Genomic DNA, 20,197 nt, shown 5'->3' with positions numbered 1-20,197 from the left:
CCGCCAGATACTCGCCCACACTCGCGTCCACATGCACGCACACGCAGTCAAACCCGCGCCATCTTGCTCACGTGAGTCAACATGCTTTGAGGAAGAGGGTGGGAGTGCGGGGTCAGTGCCGCAACAAGATGTTTCCGCCCGATACGAGAAGGAAGTGTATGGGTGGTAAGCTGTTGCAAAGAGGACCAGCAGATGGCACTGCTGTTCATGCTTACATTGGCCGACTTGCTGTGTGCAGTGGGATGGTGGCGCTGTGCGCAGCCCCGGAAGTGGGAACCTGTGTTGATGTAGGCGACATCTTTGTCCGCCTGTGTGTGCCACATGTGTGTCACAGTGTGCTGGAAGGGAAGGATGCGATGATTCTAGTTATTGCCATTTTACTTATCAGACTGTCATTATTTTTGTATATCTCTAGTATTTCATCAGTTTCCATCCTCATGATATCGAATATTTATTATCAGTCATGAGTTGTCGACTCATAGCAATCCGTTTGTGTGAGTTACAGGCAGCAGTGACTCGTAACACCTGATGCTTAGAAGCCATGCAGAGCTACAAGGACCCACAGTCGTCCCCTGGTGGCCGTGGGGCAGCCCCTCCCATCACCATGACGATGTCTCTCAACGGGCCTCCTGGTTACCACATGCAGCCTAGCCCCATGCATGGGTACCTCCCGCACCAGCCAGGGGCACTGGACGGGGGAGCAGTCGTGGCGGGCGGTGGGGTGCTGGGGGATGTGACTGCGGGAGGAGCAGGCGCGGAGGTGACCCGGACGCAGCGAGAACAGTACATCGCCCAGCAGCACCAACAGCCGCAGCAGGGTTCAAGGGGCAAACAGTCTGTAGGGGGAAGTCCGGGTGGCAGTGCCACTGTGTCGGGTGCGTCTGGTGCTGGCGCCAGTAGCAGTAGCGGGGGAGGAGGAGGTGGAGCGGGTATGCAGTACCGAGCGAGGCCGGACCAGATGCAGCTCGCAGCGCAGCACCAGCACCAGCAGATGCTGCAACACCAGCAGCGACAACACGGGATGTCTAGCACCCACCTCCGCTCACCCGCCATGGGCATGCACTCGCCACAACAGCAACATCAACATCACATTCACCATCAGCAGCACCATCCAAGCCAGCTTCACGGCTCCCAGCAAAGTGCTCAGATGACATACATGTCAGAGAAAGACAGTCGAGGCGGTTCCGGGGTATTCAAAACGCCTCCTGCCCTCGGCTACCCGGCGTCTACTGTTGGGAGCCCAGCTGTAGGTCAGGGAATGACCAATGGTATTCCCGGCATGCATCCGCAGCAGTACAGTGGTTTCCACATGATGAAAGACACACCCATGCGGGGCGACAGTTCAGGTATGGCGGACTCGATGAAGCAGAGAATGGGTGCGGGCACCAGCGGCTCGGTGAGTGCCATGTCCCCTCGGGGTCAGGCAGGGCCCGGTGGACTAGCGGGGTTTAGGCAGAGCGGCAGCACCAACAGTAGTGAATCCAGCAGACACCACGCACAGCAGGCGGGACTTCACAGCACTCAACAACAGCAGCAGCAACATGTGATGATGCATCCTCAAACACAGCAAAGTCAGCAACCGCAGCAGCATCTTGCACAGCACCCGCTTCATCATCATCAACAGCAGCAGCCATCGCACCTGCAGAGCATGCCTCACGCGGGGCCTCAGTCCTCGCACTATCCGGGGCACACACAGCAGAAGGCGGCGCTGTCGTCTGGCAGTCACGTGACTCCACACCCCCTCCCGCAGAACCCCATGGCATTACCCTTATCTCACCGAACCGTTGCGTCGTCTCATGGTCAGGCCCCACCCGCACCTATATACGCTCAGGCCCCACCGGCCATCCACCCGCCTGGCCACCCGGGACTTTCCCCTGTCACTCAGGACGCACACGTGCATCAACTCCACCACCTCCATCCACAAGGACACCCGACTCAGCCTCCGATGCAGCCTCCTTCGCATCACAGGTCAGGATCGTCACCACCACCCGCTGGCACCGACCTTTACCTTCGGGCCTCCCCCGCCTCTGCGCCAGCTTTGACCCCCCGCCACCAGGGATTAGACACTGGCATGAACGTGCACGCGGACGGCTCCATGCAGATGATGAGTGTGCGCTCCCAGCCATCCGTGGGCTCTATACGAACTGGTGAACCCAGGGTTCAGACTCAAACCGCAGGATGCAGCTCCACGCGCTCGGCCAGCGCTAGCGGTCCTCTCATGGGTGTCAGTGGTGGAGCGGGCCTCATGCCAACCCACACCATGTCCAAGGGTTCGATCCAGATGGGCACGCCGGCCGTGAAGCCAGTGGTTATTAACACCGATGTCAGAGTAAACAGCGAAGTGAGCCGGGGCTGCAAGGTATCGCCAGGAGGGAATGCACCCCTCGATTTGTCCAAAATACGTCCGGAGCCCACCCGACCAGGAGACTGCCCACTGGACTTGTCGGTCAAACCTCGTAAAAGGCCAATGGAAGAAGGTGGCCACGTGGATGATGACAAAGAGCTGGCTTCGCTTGCCTTGATGAAGAAACCTCGCAGTGGTCCAACTCCCCCGAAGTCTTCCTACGAACTCAGTGGGCTGCACTATTCCTCGAACATGCCAGTTGTGAACACTCAACCTCCGGGGCTGACAAGCCAGCCCGTCAAACCGAGCACCGTGCCCGTGAAAGGTGACCACCCTGTGAACCCTAGCATCCCCGTGATGTCGTACCCGACATCGCAAGGGTTCAAACCTCACCTGGCCTCACCCAGTATGAGTGGTTACCTCTCAGGCCAGGGTTTGCAGGCCTCGGTTGCAGGTCCTCCTTCGAAAGTGCCGCACAGTCACACGTACCCTGATCGGGGCAGCACCCACAGTCGCAGCAACAGCAGCAGCAGCCGTGGAAGCACACCTCTGTCAAGGCCACACAGCATCGAGATGAACTTTGAAGGTAAAGGTGATGACCTGTCCTCCCTGATGCCCAAAATAGTGAAGGGCATCACGGCATCGCCTCCTATCATGATTTCCTCTCTCCATTCCCAGCTGGAGAGAGTCCAGCAGATGAAACCGGAAGGGATGCCGGGTCACGGACATAGCATTCCCATGAAGCATCAGCACCCTCACCAGCTGCCTCCGCAACAAATGCTGCCGCGGGATGTTGTTCAGTCGTATTCAATGAATGGCTGCGAGAAACCGAGGACCGGGGTTTCTGACAGTCACCTGCAGAAATCCGTGTCAGTTCAACAACAACAACAACAACAGCAGCAGCAGCAGCTGCAAAGACACCAGCAGCCATGCTGCCCACCTAAGACTGCTCAGAGCTTGACGATGGGAACACCGAAAGCATCTCCACAAAGTACTAGTCACACGCCGTCTGAACCTCACAGCCTGGAGTTCCCTTCCACCCAGCACGTAGGACAGCCTCACCTTTACCCTCAGCAAAAGTATCACCACCAGATGCAAAAGCAGCAACTACAGCAACATCATCTAGCGATGCATCGCCACCAAACTCAGCAGCAGCAACAGCAGAGGATTCACTTGATGCACGAACACCAACAGAAGCAGCAGCAACATTACCAACACGTGCCGCGGCAACAGTCGCAGAAGCAGCAGGCACGGGAGGCAAAGTATGGCCAGCAGCAGCTGCAGCAAGGGATTGTGGGAAGTCCGTACATGTACGACATGGCGGTCCGAGAACACGACATCCACAAAGTCAAACAGCATTTCCACGGACCACTGCCGGATGGTGCGGGAGATGACGCGTTGTCATGGAGACAGCAGGAAGTTCCCAGCGCCTCGATCGTTCAGGGTGCAGTACTCGCGGCTGCCGAAGCCCCTGTCATCATGCGACCTTGCAGCGACAAGCAGCATAACCAGCAGCGCAGCAGCACAGACAAAAGCCTTGTTGCGTCAGCTTCCGCTGCAGGTCCCTCGCCAAGTCTCCGGCCGGTCAAGTTTGAGGAGAGTCCGCGAGGAGAGAACTGTCGAAGCGGTTACTACGCCCGAAAGTCTTCGATGGAAAGTAGTGCACCGGAAGGGGAAAAGCGATCTGCTCCTTCCTCAGACCTACACACTGCCCACCAGTCTAATCTTCTTCGCCTGCAGGAGAAAGACACCAAGAACTTGAAAGGAAGTGCTGGAGCGGCAGGAGATGCTTTGACCCCTGCAGTCGCTAGTGACAGTTGTAAACAAGAGATTGTCGCCAGAAGTGGAAGGATTGTCACGGGAGGAGCTGCTCGTGAGCAGGGGGTGGAGGATGCGAGACCGCCGTCAACTGTGTCTCAGGAACATGACAGCCTTGTTGATGAAGCTCTGTCCGAAGAAAGAACTACTCCCACGACGACCAAGAAAGCGGCGGACTCCTTCCAGAGACCACATCCCATCACCGTCGGCAGTAGTAGCAATGTAGGGGGCAGCACGAGTATCAGCAGCAAGAAACCCTTTGACAACACAAGCCAGGTGGAAGTAGTTTCCAAGGAGACCGCTGCTATCAAGTCAGAGAGTTGTGCCACTGCATCTCCAACACCTTTGGAGGACTTCACTACCCCTTTGTCCATTTCCATCCCGCATTCACCCGCTCAAGAGGCTGACAGCAAGCAACCTGCGTCAGCGATTCCACCTCCCCCGAAGATGTTGCCTAGGAAACGCATGATACTGAATGCCTATAATAAGGACGAGACCATGAGAAAATTTATCGGGGTGCCTGCCCCAAAGGGAGATCTGGGACCACCAGGATCAACAGTCAGTAAAACTGACCACCAGAGGCCTCGTCACATATCCTCTAGTCCTCCCCCTTCCTCCCCCAAGATGCCTATCCTCAGTCCGCAGGAAAAGGGAAACGAGGCGGACGTGACCTCAGCTCAAAACGATGACCCTCCAACCCTTGACCCTCCAACTCCTGTTAGAAATCGGTCAACAAAGAATGCGAACAGTACTCCCAAAGGCAGTAGCAACGGTGGCAACGGTTCTGGTGGCGGCGTGTCGTTGGCCGCTGGGGGAGGCAGCGCGGGGGTGGTCGCCGCTCCCGGTGGACAGGGGGGAGCCCAGTCCTCTTCCCCCATCGCCATAACCATGGAGATCAGTGTGGTCAACACGACCAAACTCCCCGTGACATCGGCGGCGGCGACTCACCCAAACTCGGAGCTGGACATTGGAGCGGACAAGAGCGAGTCTGTGGTGGTGAGACGCTGCAGTCTGACGGCAGGTGACCCTGGCGAGCGGCTGGCTGACCCCGGTGCTCAACAAGCTGGCGGCCAGGTTCCAGTGTCCTTCAGCCGACCTGATGTTATTAGAAGACCCTCTCTCGACCGACCGTGGGGACATCCACAAAAAATCATCCCAGTGGCCAACGTGGCCCCCTTCATGCACAACAAAACTGCAGCGGAGCTGTCCGGAAAGGATTACGCTGACTCTCCGCAAAGCTCCCGAGGATCCGAACCCTCGCCTCACGAACTAGCTCAGCCCAAGACTGAAGACAGGAAAGTTTTGGATGAAAGTAAACGTGAAGGAGTTCAACCGGGAGACGACGAAACAAAGTCTTCATCGCCCTCCGCTTTGCAAACCAAGGACCTGACCTCGTCTGAGAAACGGAAGCAGACCCAACGGTCGAAAACCGTCAAGAAGACTTCGAAGCTGATCAAGAAGCTGACCAGCATCGGGAAGTGCAAGCCGAAACCTGGGGATGTGGTCGACGATTTGGGGGTACCACCTCTTTCTCTGAAGTACAAAGTTCTCAAGTCTTCGCAGATGTTCAACGTACATGACCTGGATTCTATTAATAGTCCGGAGAGGAAGGACAAGACTCTGAAGAAGAAGCTCGCCAAGCAGAAGCACGCGCTCAAGACCGCTCTTCAGGCTGGAGGCGAGAAAACCAAGCCGGCCGGACTTGAGGAGGAGTGCGAGGAAAGAGAAGACGAGGAGGCTGCTCAGGCCTCAGGAACGACTCCGGAGAAGAGCAAGAAGGACTTGGCTCAGTCGAGAGAAGAGAGGGCCAATCGGGTGAGCGGTTGATTACATCATTTCTAAACTGACCTTTGTGTAGACATACATCGTGTAACTAGGAACTTCTTTTTATTCGTCTAACTCCTCACATCCCAGCTTCCATTCTTGCTTTATAATATTCGCCTCAGAACTCGTTTTTTGCTGCATGATGGGGTGTGAATCGTCGTATGTCAAACTGTCGGTTCGTATGTGAATCGCTCTTAGCTTGTCACCACACTTTTTTAAAAATTTTGTTAATAGTAGTGGTAGGGGTATTTACTGCCACGCAAACAGCTTTAACATCATTTATTATTTGCTTCCCACTTTTAGGTGCAGTCGTGATTACTCATGCATGCACAATGTCTATCTCTCCATCTCACCGGCTCTTTGCTCCTTTTTTTTATATTTATTTTGTCTGTCTGGCCCAGAGGGAATAGGGAAAACTCTGAGTGTTTTCATCTGCATGTTTTCAACTACCGTTTGTTGCTAGAAAGTGTCTGTTGTTTTGCTCGCTATTTTATCCAGAATAAACCATTAGACAGTTATAATTGATGTCCTTCCTAACCCTGCAAGGATCGTTTTCAAAGTGTAGGCAGCCAGGTATTCGATCCTCCTCATGTGGGTTTTTATCTCCTAATCTGACAGCAAAGTTGGATTGTAGGGAAGATCAGTTGTGTAATACTTTATTGCCTCTTTGTCCTTTTTTATTCTTGTTCATCTGCATCTCTCCCTCCTAAGATAGATATCTAGTCTTCCACAAATCTTCCCCCAACACCACCTGTCTTCCCCTCCCCACATCTCTTCCTCTGAAGGCAACAAATATTTATCACTTTTATTACCATCCTTTCAAGCTCGTAATATATCCTTGAAACTCGAGAAGCTGTCAGGGATTGTATTTATAGTTGTTATTTATTTAACTCTGTGACTTGTCCACAGCGGGCAATGCTTCGTCGGGAGGAGGAGAGGCGATCTGGCCGGAAACAACAGAAGCCGGGCAAGCGCACTGCACGCCGGAGGCTGTCCAGCACCAATCAGAAGGTTGCTTACATGTGTTGTTACTTGAATCTCTGTCACGTGATTTGTCATAACAGTTAAATCATGTGTGCTGCTGGCTGCATTCATCATATTAGCTGGATAATCATTGGTTGAATGTTGCTTCCCATGGTCACGTGTTGCTGCCGTGGACTGGCATTAAATCACATCAGTGGAATCATTTGTTATGTTGTCGGCCATGTTTTCATGATTACTGGAATCGTGTCTAGTAGCCCTGTTGACATGTTTTAGTTAATTCTCTGAAGTTTATTTTATTAATTGGATCATTTGTCCACATTTGTGACAGTACTTGAATCATTTATTACTGTTACTGTCTGTGTTTTCATTTTACTGAATCATTTGTTACTCTTACTCTCCTTTCTTTTTTTTTTCGTCGGATAAATTGAATCATTCATTACCGGTTCTAACTTATTGTTGCTGCTTTTTTGTGTTACTGGAATTATTAAGTTTGTTGAAGACTTTGACCACAATCTGTAAGTGAGAAAAGAGAAAAATCAGTTTTATTTTGGGTGGTTGGTGGGGGATGCTGGGTTTTTATTTATATAATTTATTATTGTAAGGATGATAGGGGAGGAGGGTGTGTTGTGATAAGTCTAACAATGAAAGAAACAAATCCATTCCATGCTCACCAATATTGGCTGCAAGAATTCCTGGTAACGACTGATTTCCGGTTCCATCCAATGGTTTTTGTTTTTTTTTTTTGCCTAACCCGAGCAACCTCTGAGACTTCGATCTTCCTGTCTTTTTGTTTCTTCTCTCCTTCCCGCTTAGAAAAGGATTTATAGTTTTTGCCTGATCATGACTGTGAGAAATATCACAGAGAAGACATTAGAAAGAACTCAGTTTTCTGTTATTACTTTGATTAGCTCGTGTTCGCAACTTGTTATGTGGAGTAATTGTGTCATAAACCGCCTTATTTTTGAAATTTATTCCTAGGTATTTCTTTAAGACCATATATTTAATGAACAAGGAAGAGAGAGAGAACTAGGAAGCTAATTAATGCAAGCTGTTGTTCTGTGAGACTGAGAAACAATCTTCTCTGTCCCGACCCTTTATTTTCAAAAGGTGTAAATCTCATTTCACTAATTACCAAAGAATTTCATTAGAATGGGGATTCTCGGTCACATCCCGGAAATCATGTCATGGTCACGGTGTTCCAGAAAGGAACGAATACAATATTCTTGTCTAAACATTTCGCCATGTTCTTTGTGAAGCTGGAGTTAATGGCCGGCGGGCTAAAGATATCAACTTTGTGTCCAATTGTCACGAACAGTAATTGGAGCCATTCAGCGAGCAGCACGATGATACTTTGTAATGTTTTACACAACAAAAGCCATCAAGACAGGGTGTGATCCGATCCTTAATGACCGAATTGTGATCTTCTGGAGTGACATCCGAGCTGGTTAAAAGATATCAATAGAAATCGTTAGAAGTCTCCATGCAAGACAAGATTTTCTCCTTTTTTTCTTTTTTCTTTTTCTTTTATCCCTCGTTAATACCTTCTTTCTTAACTTATCTTTGTCTTTCCCTTTATTTTATTATTTATTGTTTAGTGAGTTTCTTTTTTAATTTCCCATATCAGATGAGATTTTAATGGTCTTAACGAGGGTCACTTGGTCACGTGGTGTTGGTCAGTCATCATCAGTAAAGAAACAGGACATCAGCTGGGTCAAATAATTCTATTTGAACTCTCAGTACAAACAACAGAAATGAACAACCAGCATGTTGTGGTACGGTTTGTGAGTAGTATCGTAAGTAATGGAGAGGTTGTTGTCGTAGTAGCCTTGTGATTGAGCTTCTACACTCGTATCTTCAACCCGTTGTAGTGCACGTGAGGCTGATGGAGTCTGATTTGTGAACGCCTGGTAATTCCAGTCGGGAGGAGGACCAGGCGATGGGAGAATAAGTCCGCCAATAAAATGTGCGAGGAAATCCCGCATGCTCCGTAAAAAAGAACATAATCAATGTCCCCCGTGCAACCCCAGACTACATTTCCATTTATGAATGAGCAACGACTGTAATCGACTTGCAGCACAAACAATAATTCTAAGTGGCTGCGCGCGCGCGGCGTCTTTGAAGTGGGGGCTGGGTGGACGGGTGGATGTGAGGGAATGAGTCGGGTGCAGGGGATGGTTGACAGCTGCCATCACAGCAGACGACCTTGTTCCAGGACCACCCGGTTCTTCTGAATGTAATGGATGTTAAGACAGGCGAGCGTGTTCACACACCGACATGTGAGTGTGTTTAGTTTATAGATATGTAAACACACACACATACACACACTAATAATAGACATTCTATTCACCAGAATATAAACTCAGCCATCCTTAGGGGAAGGACATCAAAGGGTATATTCGAAACGAGGAGTAAATCTTACCTGTAGTCAGTTTAAAGCTTTTACAGGGTCCCGATGGTTTTCTTTTTTCTTTTTCTTTTTCTCTTTTTTTTTTTTTTTTAACATCGTGTGTTGAGCTAAGAGAGGTTGATAATTCACTTCCTGTCTTCGTGCACACCTGCCAGAGAGCCTGAGAGTTTTGTTTATTTTTTGTTTATTTTTTTTTGTTGCTTTTTTTTGTTTTTTGTTTTTTGTTTTTGTTTTGTTTTGTTTTTGTTTTTGTCCTGGAACTGTGCATCATTCCTGTTCAATGAAGCTTACTGCTTGCGCTGAATCACTAATTTGAGAAAGATTAGAAACATTTGTCTTGAATATTTTATTTACCTACCTTGGTGTGACATGTTAGACAAGTGTGGAGAAACCTTTGCCACTTCTGTTGTTTATCTACATCAGCTCAGTACATGTCCTTCTCATGTGTCTGTTGTATTGTAAGTGTTGACTGTGTGTTTGTCTGTTTGCTTGCTTGCATATGTACCAACGTGGAAGCAAAATCCTGTTTTCTTGCTTTGCTGACATCAAACACTTGGTTTATATTCGAACCACCATCATCCATCACCGCCAGGTGTCGTTTGTAGTCTTGAGGGCATTATGCATGTATGACAGTTTGATGTGCATATAAATATTTGTGATATATACAGAGAGCCATGTTTTTTCTGAGCTCGTGGCTGCTGACTTCATAACCAAGTGCTTCTCAATCTCTGGCAGAGGATGAAAAAAACAAAACAATTTCGTTGGGGTTCATCAAAAGATTAGGATTAGATACGTATCGGAATCGGGTGATACCACAGCAGAGTCCTTGACACTGTGTGAAGAAATAAACATTCACACATAGTTCATTAAAAAATTTTCTTAAAATAAATGGAATTGTTCTGCGTGAACCTTTTTATAAACTAGACTGCCAAACAGAAACTGTTCAGGAAATCTGTTCCCGACAATCGTATTCCTACCCACAGCTGGTCGTATCTTTTACTGATTGCAGGTTCGCGGGTTGAAGACGAGAGTCAGGTTGCAGTTGTTGCTGGTAGAATGAGATCAGCAGTTGTCTGCCATGCTGTTGGCATGCTAGCAGGGGCTGGAGGTAGTCTTATCACAGACCGGGGAGGGGCCTGCAATGGTCGCGTGCCGTATAATTTGCAGCCAATTGATCGCCGCCAGGAACGGGAAAAGAAAGTGGCAGACATAAAAAAAACAGACCTCACGAAGCGGACTTCCGGGGAAAACTAAAAATACCGATACCCGTATTGCAGTGTGACGCACATTCACAAAGCAGAAGTAATTATTCATTTGCGGAAAAGAATCGGCAAAAATGCGCCAAGAGCGATTACCTGTCGGTAGTGGCTTGCGAGAGCCATTCGTAATACAGACAAAACCATCAAAAAATGGAAGCTCCTTCCATGAGATGTATAAACCTTTTGCTGATGCAAACTCGAAATCGAGAGGCGAGTTAATGATGAAGATAGATTTTGCAGTTTGTTTCTTTTGCTGTTTCCGGTTCAGGAGAAGGTCCATCTGGAAGGGATCGCCCTCGTCATCGAGTGTTGTGGAGGGAACACAGCGGCAGGTGCACGGAGGATGAAAACAGTCTCGTTTGTCCTCGCAAATTTATTTAGAAATTTATTTATAAAACTCCGTGTTTATTGCGTGGACACACTTGTTTATAGTTATTCATCGGCGGCAATATCATGTTAATGTTCAGGGTGTCTCCAGAATAATATCTTGCATCAGTGAACCCGTGATCTTGACATGGGAGGGTGGATGAAGGAAGTGGGCGTGAGTTATGGTCCTTGATTTCACACTTCCTATAAACGGAAAATATTTCTTAATTGTCAGTTCTGTTGACATATATTGTACTTTGTGATTTATGGTAAGAGGAAAGGAATGCAGATGGAAAGTGATAAGTTATTTTTTTAAATTTTTATTTCCCTTAATCCTTTCTTATTCTCCCGTCTTCCGTCTCTGGACTCTGCGTTGTTCAGAAAAAAAAAATACATTACAAACATGCACTGAGAACCCTTGCTGTGAAATACACACTACAAGCTTTTTAACTTTCCGCAAGTTAGTTTTTGTTTAGTATTGATCCGCTGGAGTGATCCCCGGTGTGTTCGATGCCAGGTGTGGAGCTTGTTTTTGTGTAAACATCATTAACATCAAATCAGTATGGATAACATCGCTTCTATCAAAAACAGTTCGTGAGATTCTGCATGAAAAAATTAGTCATACATAACCTTTATAACATTGAAAACAGTTTGTTTACTAGGCTGGGTCGGTTTTAGTCGGATCTTTGATCAGGGATCCCATTAAACTGCGCAGAAAAGCACAGGTGGAAAAAAGAACAAACGAATACACGTAGCGAGCACTCAGAGCCGAAGAGGGAAAAATATTAACAGGAAATGCGGCCTTGGCCAAAACTGGTTTTTAAAAAGTCGGAAAACAACTCGAAACCTTGTTTTGATGTTTGAAAGACTCGACTTCCGGTTTGTGGAAACCTCGTCAGACTGGGAGGCCGTTTCAAAGGTTAGAACAGCGAATCATTGTGCAAGAAACGTGGGCAGGCAGAAAGCTCATCGTATGCCCCTGCGATCTGATTGTTGTTCAATGCCAAAAAACAACATTTATTATTATACAGCCATTTTTGTTGCCATGACACGCTGGCATTTCCGTTGCACGTGATCAGGCGATTGCACGCGATGACACGCGCCACTTTCCGCTGCAGGCTCTCGGTGACCTGAAACTAAAGTCCAAAGCTGTATTCACTCATTCCGGTTTGTTTGTTTGTCAGACCTTGTGAATATCATCGAGGACAGAACTTTATTATTCCTGGCGGCCATCATCCTAGCTGAACATACTCCGTTAGGTTTTGTATCGTTCTTTATCGTTCCTTGTTATGTATCGGTCTGTTTATTCACCCGCCGACAGAACAGTTGTCAAAGAGGTTTGATACAATACAAAACTTTTGAACTTTAGACCGTTGCTAGCTGTAGGAGGAATCTCAAGGTAAACGTATCCCGAGAACCGTGCTTTACAAACTGCATGACATCATCCTAGTTCTAAAAATAGACCTTATACTACAGAGTCGTTTTTTTTCCGTGTGTGCTTTTTGAGACAACTGACACTAACAGTTCTTTATTTTCGTGGGTCATTTAGTTCAATGATTAGATGAGAATATGTGTGTGTGTGTGAAAGTAGACTAACTCTCTTTTATCTCGTTTCAGGCCCGGGAACTGAAGCGTTCAGCCATAGCTCGACGCCCTCGTCGAGGTAATGAAAAAGGAACAGGAAGAAACACCAAATGATTTAAACAAGCTATTTCCTTCTACTACTCTTATTATTAAATAGTCTCACGGAGTACTTACAAGGACCTATTTAGGTGCCTTACACCTGTCTCAGGTGTCGGGAGATAAAGTGACCCACACAAAGTAGAACAAACACCAAACGGTTGGGGATGTGGGGCTAGGTCACGATGTAGTCGTGTCCTGGTCAACAGGTGCTACATGACACACCCAAAGCCAAATAAAATGTCATCTGGACATACCATATCTTACTGACACACAAGTACACAACATTATACTAGCTTCTCAGTCTTGTCTGGAGACTACACGGTTGAAGATACATGGACTCCCACTTTTTTATTATCTGAAAAGGGTTTGCTTTTTTGTGCTGAATTGCGGTTTTGGATAAGGAGATATTATTTGTGATTTATACTGGACACAGTAAAATGTAAACCGCTACCCTTTTTCACAAAAAAACTTAAAAGAAAATAACAAAATATTACCAAGTTTTAAACATGTTTATGACATAAGACTTTGGCATCGATAAATATTTTTGACAACCTTGTATATAATAACATAAATCATCTTTATAAAAGGTGTAGTGCATTATAAAATGAATGTGTTGACAAAGAAGTTGAGGTTAACTCTATGAATGATTTTTGAACAAAAGTTATTGACAAAACACGTTTGTTTGACATTTCTTGACATAAAACGAGTAAATGATATGAATATTCCTTACAAACTCAGTTTTTTATTACGAATAATATAAATCTTTCTAATAAAAAAAAATGTTGAGGATATCAATCTAAAAGGCATTGTTGATGACTCTTGAGAAATAATGTTTTGCGAACATCTATCAATAGTATTAGTATCTTATTCATTAAATATTGTTGACAAAAGACTTCCGGCATCACCTTGTAAATGTTCCTGACCGAAGGTGTCCTGCTTGACTTATTTTTGTGCGTGTGTCACGTGGTGCAGAGACAACCAAGCGGAAGAGTGGCCAGTACAACCGGAACGCCGCCTACGAGGAGGAGGTCAAGCGTGACGAGTCCCGAAAGGCCATCCGTCGCGCGCGGCGCCACGCCAGCAACCTCGCCCGCGAGCGACTGCAGCAGCAACAGCATCACATCGACGCCACGGACGCTGGCGACAACTCCCAGGACGAGACCCAGAGCCTGCCGCGCGATGACGAACCCTGGGACATCGCCTCCGCCTTCTCGTCGTCCCGGCCATCCCGGAAGTCCAAGTCCGCGCGGGTGATTGTGGGAGCGAGCGGCTCCGATGGCGGTGGGGCGATTGCGCGGGCATCGGGCAAACAGCTGGGCGTGGGGCTCGAGAGTTCCGATGTGGACGAGGAGTACTACCACGATGCGGACGATGAGTCGAAAGATGTCAGCGACGATGATGACGATGCGGCGGATGCGGATTTCGCGGACGGCAACTCGCAGTCTTCGCGGGGCAAGAGCAGGTCACTCGCCAGCCGCAAGAAGCGGCGCGGCAAAAGTCGTCTGCGGCGGAAGCACGCGGAATCCTGCTTCGACGACGACAACTTTGAATCGGGGCGCGAGGTAAGTTGCTTTTGACTCATTCAACCATGACCTCAAGGTAATATCGGCTAGCTGTAGAAACTGGTCAGAGCTCGGAATGTGATTTCATGTTGGTCTTGAAGTAGTCGCGTAAAGGGATACTCAAGGTTTGTGATAAGGCTCTGGCGACGGTCAAACGTTTCAAAAATATATTTAGTGACAATTACAGAGCGCGAGAGCAATAGAGGAGAAATAAAGGATTCGTTTCTCACTATTTACCACTTATTAGCACTATGTCGGTTGCCGATGTTTGTAAAAATAGAAAAAATCCTGTGAAATAGACCTTTGTGTCCTTCCGCCGTGTAACCGCGATAGCTTCCCGAGATGGTCAAGCAGACGAGTCTTCTTGTGATGTCAGAGTCTTGTTGTGACGTCAGTCTCTGACAGGAAGTGTCTGATGTCATTGCGAAGATTTGACGTCATTTTATTCTATGACGCACTCTGTGTGTAAGGCTTGTAAGGCTCTGTAATGCCGACTTAAAAAATAGTGCCTGCCAAGATGGCATCCGCGGACGAAGACTCACCCCGACGAAAGTACTGCACAGGTCCCAGTAACCACATCCTCTCAGTCAGGCTGTGGTTCACTTCAAGAGGAAGATGGGCGCCACCAAGTGTATAAGCTTAGAGAGTAGACCATGCGTATTCGCTGAACAGAAACTTCCGGCGACATCGATCAAGGTCCGATTTAAATTAATAACGACTACATCCTACATCGCTGCAGCGACTGGGTACTCGCCAGATGATTGGTCCATAACCAAATCGACTTCATCCTGATGCCTAGACGCTTCAAATCCAGCATCAACGAATCCAAGATGAGGACATATCCAGGTCGGACCAAGACAGCGACGATAACCTTTTCAAAGTTGAAGATGAAACACCGCTGGAACATCCACTGAATTCGCTTCGATTTGGAGAAGCTGCAAGACCCAAATGTTGCGGAAATCTTCAAGGTAAAAGCAGCCAACGATATCTTACATCTTTGTGACCGAAGTAGGAAAGAAGGACCTCGAAGTTTGCAATCTGAAGGAAGATTGGCGGTGACAACATCCTAGCTATTCAAGAAGGGTGGAGACAAGACAGCAAGGGCCCTCACTAATATATTCCAAAGAGTCTAGGAAGGTAAAGAATGGCCCAGAAAATGGACGCACAATAATCATACTCCTTTCAACAGCAATAAACGGCGAACAGTGCCAGAACTGCAAAACCATATGCCTAATCAGCCTCCCAAGAAAAGTTCAACTGAAAATAGCACATAATCGCATCAACACCACCGCCGAGGAACTGCTACAGAAGAAGAGGCTGGCTTCAGACCAGGTAGGAGCATAGTTGTCGCATTTTGATGAAGAAGCATCTTCAACATCAGCGAGACTTCCTTCGCCACTTCGTAGACTTTAAAAAGGCATTTGACAAAGTCTAGCACTAGGGGCTATCTCTCTATGTCCTCTCCGTACGAGTGGTACCAGTCAATGGACTAATGAAGTCGTTGTTTTTTATGATTAATTATTGGGTTTCGCTAATATGCAATCTGGATAATAATCGGACCATGCTTTTGTCCGTAGTGTAGTTCGTCAGCTTGAATGTGAAAGGGTCTGGGAACGCATTTTGCCTGTGAACAATAATGATTGTTCCCTATTTTCGAAGAGGAAGCACCAACTCAATAACAGACAAAAAAGAACAATAATTGTTCTCGGAAAAAACGTATTGATGTGGGAAGGGGAGTGCTTGTCGGGTTGTTGATTGTGTCCAGTCAAGTCCCTATGGCGATCAGCTGTATTTCTGGTAACAGTCACTTCTTTACACTTACCATCTGAGTCTCCTATCTCACCCTCCTTCCATCCATTGCACAATTATCTCAGTCTCCTATCTCACCCTCCTTCCATCCATTGCACAATACCTGTTAAATCGCGAGGTGTGTGTCTTTGTTCATGAAAAGAGAGAAGGATGTGTGTGTGTTCATAAGAAGAAAGAAAAGTGTGGAGTGTGAGAGAATGTGTTTTCATGGCCTGTTTTGCATGTAAATCATGCGATATATTTCCGGACCGTTTGTGTCACATGCCCGAGGCATACTAACACTTGTAAAGCGATAGTTGACGATGATGGAGCTGTTTCCAGCCGGCACACATTTGCTTAGAATTGTTTCTTGAGAGCATGCTGGGTCGACAAGATGAATAAGAAAAAAAACATCCAGTCAGGTTTTGCCTTTAACGGCGCTGTATACTATCATGGATAAATTTCCTTCAGCGCAGATATTTTTTAACATTTACCACAGATTTTGTCCTATCTGAAGAATGGATAAATCACACAGGCAGACATTTGTGACGAGAAAGAAAATAAATTTCGAGATCAGATCGATTTCCGGACTTAAGAACACAGCTGTCCATATATCATCTAGCTGTTGACATTTTCTTTCCTAATTCTTGAGATTTTTTCATTCCCTTCTGCGTAATAGCTTTTTTTTTTCTCTCTGAAAATTGGAATGGAGTTAGGGAAGAAAGAAGCAGAGATCGGTACATTTTTTTTCTGTGTGATGATATTTCAAAGAGGAGAATTTCAATGGCGAGAAAACCCTTGAAGATTATCTAATCTTCTCTTTAAAGTTCAAACAGTGGAAGAATGAGTGTGATGCACTTGAGAGACAGAGAGGTTGGATGATAAAGAGAGTGTTTTGGAAAAGGGAAGTTCAGATTTTGTTGAAAAGATGCAGGATATAAAACTTTCTGGTAGAAGTATTATATCTCAGCCCTTCACCGACTTCATATTGTGAGATTGTGCCTGCATTTGAGGAGAGTTCTTTAAAACAATCTTAGAGAAATAGTTTTTAGAGCATTTTTTTTTTCTAAAAGCAGACTGTAGTATGTACCCGTATATGTATTTTTTTTGGAACGGTATTGATGCTGTCCCCCAACACACTGAGGAGACCCAAATGTCCACTAGTTTCCACTTAGGAAAGCATCAACAAAAGGGAATGGGGATTTCAAAGGGAGGGAGTGTCCAGTGGAAACACCGGGTGCAGTTGCCCACGAGGTGGCCTGGGTGACTTGGTACACTGGTGTCGCCGGGTGCGCGAAAGAAAGTCTGAGTTCTGGTTGACCTTTACCCAACTCCTATACACACACTGGACCACCACCACCATCCCTGCAGTGCGGAACAGAAGACCCAGATAGAAAAAAAAATAGGTTTTGCGACATTGCGAGGACTTCCCTAGAAACGCGGCGTGGCGCCATCTGTGGTGGGGCTGGGCTGCTGACGTCACAACTGGTGGTGGTGGTGCTCAGAACTGGTGGTGGTGGTGCTCAGCAGCTGCACAACACATCAGGTCGAGGTCGTTGCCCGCTGCGCTCGTCTATTGATCCCAGATGACTGTAAATCCAATCCCGTTCTCAGTCAGTGCGAGAATGTTAATCACTTCATTACTTGTACACACCGAGTGTGAGAGACAGAGGGCGAGACAGAGAGTGAGAGACAGAGTGAGAGACAGAGAGCGAGAGACAGAGTGAGAGACAGAGAGAGAGAGAGACAGAGAGCGAGGGGCTCGTGATGTTCAGGGGACAGGCCTGCCGTAAATAAAACTGCTGTAATATTTATTTGCCCAGCCTTGCGACAATAAACAATGTTTATTTCATTTCACGATGTACAATGGTGAATGCTGTCGCTGACATTTGATCAACTCTTCGACATTCGACAGTTGTGACCCGCGACTGACATCCAAACACGAGCAGCATCGCACGTGCGGCTAAGGAACAAAGCCACGCGCACTCTGCTGGCATGTTGAGGGGAATACTGTTACCACAAAATATTTGGGTTTTCCGTAAAAACGCCAATGCAAAAAACATTCCACAAACATCTCTCTCTCTCTTTTTTTTTTTTTTTTTTTTTTTTTTGCATTTAGGAAGAAAACCGGTTTTCCCCAAGTTCTGTAAAATGATGCTTAAATTTGTTTTTATGCTTACGAGGAACCGTTATATCAGACTAGTCAAGTGGCAACTGTGTTGTTGGAAAATGGTGCTGCAGCATCTCCAAGCCTGACAAGAAAGTAAAAAGAATCTCTCTTCCCTCCCAACAGCCTTCCGCTGGAAATAGGCTGTGGATGGATGGGTGGAGGCTGGGATGGGGAGAACTGGAGAAAGAATCATTCAGACGAGCAACCAGGCGTGCCCCTTTGTTTCCTCCTTCATCCTACCCTCACACCCCTCCCTTCCTTCCTCCCCTACCCTCCAAGTGTAGGCTAGGTGCCAGGACCGTACGCACACGACGAACGCTCCTACACACTAGGCTGGCAGGTCAAGCTAACCCACTTACACCTGTATTCGCGAGGTGTGCCAGGTGTACTGATGCAGGTATTTTGCAGGTTCTAGGGGTGGACAGATTCTTGTCGAGCACGGCTTTATCTTCTCGCCTTAATTTAACCGACATACCGCAGGTTGACTGTCTTGCAGGGACAGAAGGAAGATCGTGGCAATACATTATAAATTTTCTGGAATTAAATGTAGACAAAAGAGATGAGCATAAACCTTAGGAAAATAAAAGAGGGTACTGTAGTTTCCAACACAATAAATCTTTGGACATTGTTGACTCTTCCGGGTGCCTCGGCAGATTTTGATGTAAACACCGAACATATTGTTAAAGGTGAGCAAGAAGGTGAACAGTGAGCAATCCAGCCGTTTACCATTCATTGAAAGTCTTTCATCTTTTTCCTTGCTGGGCTGGTTCCGCAGACTCTTTGTCCATAACAAGAACAATTTACTCAGTCTTTTCAATATATGTTCTCAGATAATTGGTGTCGAGCAGGATTTAGCTTCCTTTCATGATCAGCAAATTGTCAGAAAAGCAGTTTGTCCATGTACTAGCAGGAAAATTTGTTTTATTATGCCTGTGTGCAATAGTAACAGTCATTTGAAATCGCTTGTATTTGTTGAAGTCCAGCTGCTCAACCACAGATGAATTGTCAGTTGTTTCTGCGCATAAGACTATGTAAGATTGTGTATTTGTGTTTTCATTGAGGCACTACTTTCTGTATCCTTACCTTGTACTAGCACTTGTTCTACATAATTTATTTTGTTTTGTTTGTTTGTCTTTTGGTGGGTGGTAACTTTTGTAAATGAGCACACTTCCAAGTTATAATTGGCCACATGTTTTAATAAACTTGGTCATTTGTCATTTGCGTATGAGATTTATCTTTAGACAAATTTACTTCCTTCTCATTGTCCTCCCCTTTTCCTTGCACTTCCAAGCATTTTCTCATTCAGTTCGCCTTCCTTTCTATTTGTATTCATCTTTGGTCTCAGACATTACTTCCTGCTAGGGGTGAGGAAGGGCTGTGTATGTAACAGGAAGATAAGTTGTCCCGGGTGAAATCTACAACCCTAGTTTTAATTCAGTGACAAAGGTTCCCTGTGACAAAGCAGTATTTGTGAGGTCTGGACTTGGAGTCATTGCACCATTGCAAAAAAAAAAAAAAGAGACGGAGGAGAAGAAGGATGTGAGATAAATACTAGGATTATTGAGCTGACTGTCCATTTTATCCCTGTGCTCTTAGTCTCCATTACCAGCTCACCCACCCTTTCATTCTTGGCAGCTTTGCCATTTCACAGGCGCGCTGCATATTCTGTTTGCAAACACTCAGCTTTCCTTCTCCTCTCCCGTGGAAAGCATAACTTTTTTGCTCTTTTCCTAAGCATATTTTTATATTTTCTGCCTACAAACACTCATAACTTGTCAGTTATATTTGCTTGTTTTGTATTTCCTGTCTGCAGATGTGCATAGTTCTCACGTACCATTCCCCACCAATCCCTACCCAGCCTTTCACATATGCATGATATCCATCATCTTGTGTTGTCTGTCTGCCACTTCACCGACTCCCAACCTTTCTTTTCGATTGCAAACATGTTAGTGGATTTTTTAACATCCTCCTAGTGTTGAATTTGTATATTTA

General features: G+C 46.6%; 1 protein-coding gene across 6 annotated transcripts in view; it reads left to right on the top strand.

Annotated features, from left to right (window-relative positions):
• LOC112555030 overlaps nt 1–20,197 on the top strand; it is a 98,893-nt gene that overhangs the window by 40,808 nt on the left and 37,888 nt on the right. For 5 of the 6 annotated variants that reach the window (XM_025223154.1, XM_025223157.1, XM_025223156.1 and 2 more), the window contains 4 exons: nt 506–5,977; nt 6,896–6,997; nt 12,620–12,665; nt 13,658–14,247. In XM_025223154.1, the coding sequence (XP_025078939.1) occupies nt 542–5,977; nt 6,896–6,997; nt 12,620–12,665; nt 13,658–14,247 (6,174 nt within the window). In that variant the 5' untranslated portion in view covers nt 506–541. Of the gene's footprint in view, nt 1–290; nt 366–505; nt 5,978–6,895; nt 6,998–12,619; nt 12,666–13,657; nt 14,248–20,197 lie in introns of those variants that run through there. The other variant, XM_025223159.1, reaches the window with a different exon arrangement.

This window comes from Pomacea canaliculata, linkage group LG14, assembly GCF_003073045.1.
Source record: "Pomacea canaliculata isolate SZHN2017 linkage group LG14, ASM307304v1, whole genome shotgun sequence".
Taxonomy (NCBI): domain Eukaryota; kingdom Metazoa; phylum Mollusca; class Gastropoda; order Architaenioglossa; family Ampullariidae; genus Pomacea; species Pomacea canaliculata.
This window is presented reverse-complemented; position numbering and strand designations above follow the sequence as displayed.